Genomic DNA, 8,115 nt, shown 5'->3' on the forward strand with positions numbered 1-8,115 from the left:
GAGTATTAGAGAAAACTTAGGAGTGATGCTAATTGAAGATAAGTTGAGAGAAGGGAGATTGAGGTGGTTTGGTCATGTAAAGCGTAGACATACTGAGGCTCTAGTTAAACAAGTAGAGCACATTAAGTTAGAGGATAGAAATAAAAAAATGGGTAGACTTAAATTGACTTGGAGGAGAGTAGTACAACATGACCTAGAAACATTACACATTTCTAAGAATTTAACCCAAAATCGTTTAGAGTAGAGAAAGCGAATCAATATAGCCGATATCAAATTTTTGAAATAAAAGCTTAGTTGAGTTGAGTTGAGTTGAGTTGTATTATAGTTATTGATTATAATTAATTTTACATAAATTTTATTATAATCAACTATGATTATATATCTTTTGAACATATGTTGTTTGACCGAATAAATTCTAGTTTGGGGAGGGGAGGGGGTAGGGGTAAGAAAATAGCAAAAAAATTGACTGGAATAGGAGTTCATAAGAGATTACCCATTGTGGTGATTGATTCTAGTTTTTCTCAAAATCAGAGCTGCTGATTCCCGTTTGAAAAATCCAATTCCCTCCATTACAATTAACTCTTTTCTCTCTCTTACGCAGCCATCACGTGTCCATATCAGGTATTACATCGTGCTTTTCGCTTCTCCTTTGCATCCACCACCCCACCAGCAAGACACTGGCTCAGAAAATAATACACACACACCACAGAGGCGCAGAGCAGAGGGACACACACAGAAAGAGAGAGAAAGAGGATCGGAGACTTCTGGGCTCAAATCAAAACACACTCAAATTTGATCAATATACTCTTTTTTAAGCAAAAAATGCAAAATGGGTTCGTACTCAGAGTTGCAGGCTTTTACACAGCCGTCTTTACTATTATTACCATTATCATTATTACCTTGCACAAAGGTTGTGTCCCCAGATATATCAAATCTCTCTCTTCAATCACAGTCTGTGACAATAATGACTCTCTTTTTATCTCTATTATCTCCTTGATTCCCATTAATCCTCCGTCTGCAGCCATAAGTCACACATTCACATCCATGTAAAGCTCTCTGCTTTCTTTTTACCATCCTTTCATTTTCTTAGAATTTTTTTACTCTCGCTTCTGGGTCTTAATTATCCTTGTCAGATCATGTAATTACTGCCTCTGCCACAATAGCTTATTAGCTTTTCGTATGCTATAGCATTCACACCTAACATTACTTGCCCGCTTCTTCTCTGTCCCTTACTATTTGCTACTAGTGGTTGCTTTATTACTTCTTGTAGTACTGCTTGCTTGGTCTCATTTTCGCATCTTCTTTCGAGTTTTTCTCTGGTTTTTTCTTGGAGAGAATAAATGGCAGAAACTTGTAGAGTACTGGCTTCTGCTAAGTCGGGTTGTTCTTCCTCGGTACCGTCGTTGCCTCCGCCTTGCCCCAAGTCTCCACCGGAGTATCCGGATTTGTATGGCAAGCGTAGGGAAATGGCTAAGGTGCAGATGCTTGAGAGAGAAATCGGTTTCCTAGAGGTGAGTTTTGAATTTTCTACGGGTTTTTCTTTTCTTTAAATTTCTTTAGTGCACTAAGTACTTGTCACATGACTGAGTGAAATATAGGGGGAAGCAAAGTTTAAACAGACTCAGAAATGATTCTACTGATCTACTAATTTGTATTTCATGTGCAAGACTTTGTATTTTTTTTAGAAGTGTAATTTTTTTGAAGATACAACCTTTCTTTTTGTGAACATTGAAGATGGAAGTTGGCCATTTCTGGGTGGATAATCTTTGCCCTGATGCATAAGGGCCTGATGTGTAACTAATCATGACATAGTATTGAATTTGTTTGTTGATTATTATCTAATTTGCTGAAACTGCTCATTATTGGTGACTCTATATTTTCAGCTAACCATCAAATTTCAAGCCTTTTTCCTGCCTTAAGAAATTCTTGTTGAGTTATTAGGCTCTTTACATCCTAACATAGCAGGAATTCACCTGTTTATCTTGTGGCTTTAGACTATCTCCCTGCCTTAAGAAAATCTTTTGTGCTTAACTAGATGCAGTTTATAATCTGTGAACTTTCATGTGTTCTACTAATTATTACAATATTTGTAATAAAAGCCCTTTGCCTATACTGTACCATAGTTGGTTTATCTTGTCAACTAGGAGATCATAGGTGTTCTAGGGAGATTTTCTTTGACTAAAATTGCATGTCAGCGAGTAACTCTCTCATTTTCTCCAAATTTCTGAAATTTTCTTTGTTTTGATTACTGGAAAAACAAAATATGTGTCTATGGTCTGAAGTGGTCCTAATTGAGCACCATGTGATAGGTTTCACTAATGACAAAGAATCAAGAATTTCCTTTCTTTATGATAAAGCTGAGCAATACAATTATTAATGTCTGCATCTGTTAATTCATATCATGAAGTTTGTGCACAGGCAGAGCTCAAGCAAAGCAAACAAGTCATTAATAATATTTCTCTTGTTCTTCTCGTGACTTTTTATTATCTTTCATTCAATTTGAGCAGGAGGAACTAAAATCTGTTGACAGCCTCCAGCCGGCATCCAGATGCTGCAAAGAGTATGTGATTTTTGCATTTGCATTTACCTTTGCCTTGCAAAGCTTATATTCCACCAAAATATTTTATGTAGAAAATATCACTGCTGCATTTTCGATTGGAAATTCTGTTCATCTGTGATCAGCTAGTTGTAATTGATTGAAGTAACATTCTGCAGGATCACTGACTTCGTGGTTGCAAACCCAGATCCTTTAATACCTACGTAAGAAAGTTATCACTGTTCTTTACTTTGTTTTTTTTCTCTATTTATAAGTAGGAATATTAGCCTTACGTTTTCCTTTCAAGCAGAAATCGAAAGAATCGAAGGTCTTGTCGATTCTGGAAGTGGCTATGGTACTGTTTTCTTGTCCTTGTGTCTTATGTTCTGTATCTATATACCCCATCAGCATAGTTAATAATGTTACCCAAACTTCATTTTGAAATGATTTATTGTACTCGTTACAAATTAAATTGGAAAAATTGGTATTTAGCTCTTGTAATTATGATTTATATCATACAACTGAACACTCATGACTCTGCTGTTGTGTCCTGCAGTGGAATACCCTGTTTTAATTTATCATGGATTTGTTGTTGCTGCTATTCGGGATGCTCTTTTCACATACACTTGCCGCGCTGCTGTGACTGCAACTGTGACTGTGACCCGTGTGGTCTATGCAACCGCTGTTCAAGTATTCGTTGCCCAGCACCCAAGTGGCAGTGCTCCTCTTGCCAGAGCTGTTTTCCTTGCCATTGCCATTGCCCTTGCTCGTGCGCCTGTCCTAGATCCAATTGCTGTAAAAACATCTCAAGCTGCAGTAACTGCTGCACTTGCAGTAACTGCTGCAAATGTCGATTTCCTTCGCGCCCAGATTGCTCTTGTTGCAGATGTTCATGCCCAGAATGCAGCAATTGCAGTTGTTGCACATGGTTATGCTGTTGTCCAAGATGGAGATGCTCTGCTCCAAGATGTCCTAAACGCCCCAAGTGTCCCAAGGTACGTCTTTGTTCCAGTTGTACCAAAACCTGTTGTAATCCATGTTGTCTATTCTTTTAGCACATTAGTTAAGCAGTATGAGGAAAGCCTTTTCTCCAATGATACCATTCAATTTCTACACAAAGTATATTATTGTTAGGAACTTGTTATTTACTTTGGTTGCTTGGGCAGGCCTTAGATTGTTAAATTTCTCCTCAAGGAGTTGTCCTACAATTCAATTATCTATTTGGCCAAAACTATTACACGTAACTGAGGAGTCCCAGGATTAGACTCACAAGCCACATTGGCTATTTAGTTTGGAAGTGAATTAGTATTGATTAGATTGAGGCTTTATTGGTTTCGGCTATGTTCAGATTACAATGACAAAAGCAGTCTTATCGCACTCATGGGTGTTTCGTTTTTTAGCTTCAAATATCATAGATTCGGCTAATAAACGCTCACAAGTCTTGCTCAAATGAATATTAATCTTAGAACTGAACACTTGAGACAAGATGATTCACTTCATCTACATCCATAATTCAAATCTGTGGACCTACAACTAAATAATTATTTGTGCAAAATAATTGAATTGGCAGGCCATATTGTTGATGGGTTATGGTTGCTGCTGGCCTCTGGCCAGAAGACTATCCTTCCTGCAAAGACTGAAACTACAGATAGTTGTCTTTTCATCCACGTCTCTAAATTATAACTATTCAACAAGATACGGCTATATATGGGCTGGCTTTCTATTTGTCAATAATTAAAGTGGAACAGCAGAGCTGCAACAGTGGTAAGCTTACGAACCAAAGAATCAATAATTGGAAGAATAGTTCTGGTTTAGAGCACCAACTTTGCTTACCATAACTCGTTTGGAAAAAATTAATACATGGCTTCTTTGCACAAGTAGTGGGTTGTAGTTGTCAATCAATAGTTGCAAGATGGGATGTTACAAAAGTACATTCTGGAGAGATCAAGTGGGTAGGATTCATCATTTCTTGGTTCATGCTGCCCTATTTGCAAGGGGATGGTCCTTTAGGATGCAGGCTACAATTCAGAGCCTATGGATGAGAATTTTCTAGTTAGGGCCTAGGGGTCCATCCCCAGTTGAGCAATCATGTTAGCCCAAGAAATATTGGTTCCTACAAGAAATATGTTCTAGTTCAAAGAGACTACGACCAGGCATTTTTGGTATTTGAATTAAGTCCCAAGGTTTAACCATTAGAGATTTTTATATACTCCTTTGCTAAAAATTTCTATTTTGTTCAACTCCACCGTCTCGTTATCACAATTCAAACTGATATAAGTTAATTATGCAAAAGATCATTTATGCCATTCTATTACAATAGTTTTGGAAGCACACAATAATATAAACCTTAAACTTCCCCAAACGTTACCTTCGGGTATCTAATTTTTTTAATGGCAAAACGCCAAAGAAAACACATAAAACGAACGTCTCCCATTGATCGAAGCCTCTTTGCAGCTCTTTTTCTTGATGCAAAGGCCCAACAAGCGAAAACCCATTTTGAACAAGAGACCTTACAACTGCGTCCAAGCAAAGGCAACTGGGCTTTTCACTTGGTGTTGAGCATTTCTCCATGCTATTGAACCAAATTCATATCTAGCAGCCTCGTTTGCGCCTTTCTTTGCAACGAAAGTTACGGTGTATCTAAGTTTATCTCCTATATTTCTGAATACAAGTTTGGTTGGCTTCACTTTCACCACCACCGCAGATGGCGCAGTCACGGCCACTTCATATACGGATCCTGCCTTCCCCACATTGGTCAACTCTCGGGTATACCTTCTTACAACCCTTTTGCCTGCAAACACCACCGAGAATGATGGGTAATTGAGCTCACCAGGGTCGCTGAATTTCCTCGAACAAGTAACGTTAGGGCGCTTGACAATGGCTTGAACATGATCAAGAGAGTAGCCGAGAGAGCACAAGAATGTAACGTAATCGTCAGTTGAGATATCATAAACGAGGCCAGGAGAGAGGGCTTTGTGTGGGTCTACATGGCCAGAGCCATGAGCCCATGGGTTGGAGGGTGCACCAGTAACGCTCCCAGCATCCCGCAGAGGGGAGTTGGTGTTGTCAACCACGTAGGCGGTGGTCATGAGGGCTGATTTGATTGCGCTTGGGCTCCATCTTGGATGTGCTGCCTTTAGCAATGCAGCTACTCCACTGATGTGTGGGCAAGACATGGATGTTCCTGCGCATGGTAGTTTGTACTACATTAAACGCCAGCAAATTTCGCATTCTGAACCCAACATGAAATTTAAATATATGACCGTTGGGAACTACCTGACATGATGTTGAATTGAGTCTTCCTGGTGTCCTTCTCCAATCCAATGGGTCCTACAGCCTGTGACCATGCGGCTAAGATGTTGACTCCAGGGCCAATCAGATCAGGCTTCAGGATTTGCGGTGTCACTAGATTAGGACCTCTAGAGCTGAACGCCGCAACCACCGGTGACGGTCGCACGTTCAAAACCGTCCCACCAAAACTCAACACAGCAGTTGGGTTTGGATGGCTCTTCACATACTCTCTAATCATATCACCCGCCTTCCTTCCCACCGATACCGCCGGCAATAAGTGGCTATCTGCCACCAATTCCTCACCGCTTACCTCCGTGTTTGCAAGTATCATCCCAATCCCGCCAGCGTCGCGGACCACTACACCCTTTTCTACGCGAGCGTTTATTCCTCTATCGCAAACCACGACTTTCCCACGAACCAAAGCTGGTTCCAGCGAACCGGGCAAGCACAAATTGCTTGAACTGCTTGAATTGTTCCCCTTGTTGTAAATCAGACCCACCGGTTTCTTCCCCATTCCCTTTCCACTATAGAGCGAAACGCCTGTGAAGCGGTTTCTGTTACCCAACACTGCGTATGCTGGGAAATCCCTGTCCAAAGTTCCGGCTCCAACGGTCGTGATCCAGGGAGCCACATTAGCCAAAGTGGCTTTATTGGGTCCGCTGTTACCGGCGGAGCAGGAGACAAAAATTCCCCTTTCCATTGCAGCAAAAGCTCCAATGGCAATGGTGTCGCGATAATACGGTGCGGATCCGCCACCGAGAGAAAGCGAGAGCACATCAACACCGTCCGCAATGGCCCGATCCATTCCTGCGAGGATGTCGGATCCAAAACAACCAGTACTCCAACACACCTTATAGCTAGCCAAACGCGCGTGCGTGGCCATCCCACGAGCAATACCACTGGCGTATCCTAGTAAACTAGCATTGGCCACCTGTGAGCCGGCGGCTGTGCTAGCAGTGTGAGTTCCATGGCCGTCTTGGTCACGAGGAGACTCATTTTCTTTAGGATTCTTCAAGTAACTACCACCAGATGCCATATGGTAGCCCTTTGAAAAATAACGAGCTCCAATCAACTTCTTGTTGCAGAGTTTACGGCTGAAACCTTTGCCAGAATCACACTCACCCTTCCACCGACTTGGGATTTCAGGCATGCCCGTGTCATCGAAACTCTTGGACTCAGGCCAGACCCCAGTGTCAAGTACCCCAATGATAACATCGTGAGAAGCTTGATCAATATCTAAAGTGTTATGCCCATCGAACAAGCCAAAGTCAGTGTTGAGACCAAGAAATTGAGGAGTGCGAGTGGTATGCAGAGAGTAAACGGTGTCTTCATAGACATCAAGAACGGCTTCAGACTTTCTAAGGGATTCAGCTTCCTCAGGGTCAAGGGAGGCAGCAAAACCAGGAAATGCAGCGTTGTAGGTGTACAGAAGAGAGTCGGAGGAGGAAGTGACGGATTGGAGACTAGAAGCGTACCAGTCGTTGTGGGTGACGAAGGATTGAGGTTTGGAGCTGTGTTTCATATGGACTATGTAGGTTTGCTTGGCGGTGGCGGAGAAGAAGATGGCTAGGAGGAAGAGAGAAAGGAAAGAAATACAGGCCATGACTGTGATTTGGCTGTGGCTATGCAATAGGATTAGAAAGAACTGAGACCCTGAGAGAGTGTTTATGCTTAAAAAGACAACGGCCCCACAGGAGCTTTGTGCGATTGTCAGGAGTATTAGAAGGGAAAAAACATGAACATGGACCCATGTAGGGTTTAAAAAGAATCTCATTTTTAAAACTGGGCTCCCAAACTCTCTTTATTACAGTAAATGCCATCGTCCAAAAATCAGTTTCTTAAAATAAAACAAAATAACTATAAAATTCCCTTTCATTTATCATAATTTATTATTGTGTAATCATCAATTGGATACTTATTTTAGGGGTAAATGACATAGATGGTACCTTGACATAAGAGATGTAATATAAATTATTTAAATTTAAATTTATAATATAAAACTTTTATTTTTAATTAAAGTAACATAAAAATTATTATAATTTATAATTTTTAAATTATTTTTATTAACGTGATATTTATTAAATTAAAAAATATATTTTTTTATTAATTTGACACTTATAAAAAATATTTTAATTATTCTCTTTTTACCTACAATTTTGACAATCTAATTTAATAAATTGACCATTTAACAATTCAAAACCTATTTAACTTAAATTACTAATCTGTGAAAAAATATTGTATATTATTTTGCTTTTGCTTATAAGAAATGTGAATGCTTTTGCTTTTGG

General features: G+C 40.0%; 2 protein-coding genes across 2 annotated transcripts; one reads left to right on the top strand and one right to left on the bottom strand.

Moving 5' to 3' along the window:
- The first annotated feature begins 710 nt into the window (after positions 1-710).
- Positions 711-3,655, top strand: LOC110639634 (guanine nucleotide-binding protein subunit gamma 3). The gene is made up of 5 exons (XM_021790672.2): positions 711-1,511; positions 2,508-2,560; positions 2,716-2,760; positions 2,847-2,891; positions 3,093-3,655. Exons 1-5 carry the CDS (start codon positions 1,341-1,343, stop codon positions 3,589-3,591), a joined length of 813 nt encoding a protein of 270 aa, XP_021646364.1. The 5' UTR covers positions 711-1,340; the 3' UTR covers positions 3,592-3,655.
- Positions 3,656-4,810: 1,155 nt separating this feature from the next.
- On the bottom strand, positions 4,811-7,563 carry LOC110639645 (subtilisin-like protease SBT1.8). The gene is made up of 2 exons (XM_021790681.2): positions 5,813-7,563; positions 4,811-5,720 (listed from the first exon to the last, which is right to left on the bottom strand). The coding sequence occupies exons 1-2, from the start codon at positions 7,428-7,430 to the stop codon at positions 5,047-5,049; spliced, it is 2,292 nt and encodes a 763-aa protein (XP_021646373.2). The 5' UTR covers positions 7,431-7,563; the 3' UTR covers positions 4,811-5,046.
- Positions 7,564-8,115: the final 552 nt, after the last annotated feature.

The sequence above is a fragment of the Hevea brasiliensis genome, chromosome 4, assembly GCF_030052815.1.
Source record: "Hevea brasiliensis isolate MT/VB/25A 57/8 chromosome 4, ASM3005281v1, whole genome shotgun sequence".
In the NCBI taxonomy this organism is placed as follows: Eukaryota; Viridiplantae; Streptophyta; class Magnoliopsida; order Malpighiales; family Euphorbiaceae; genus Hevea; species Hevea brasiliensis.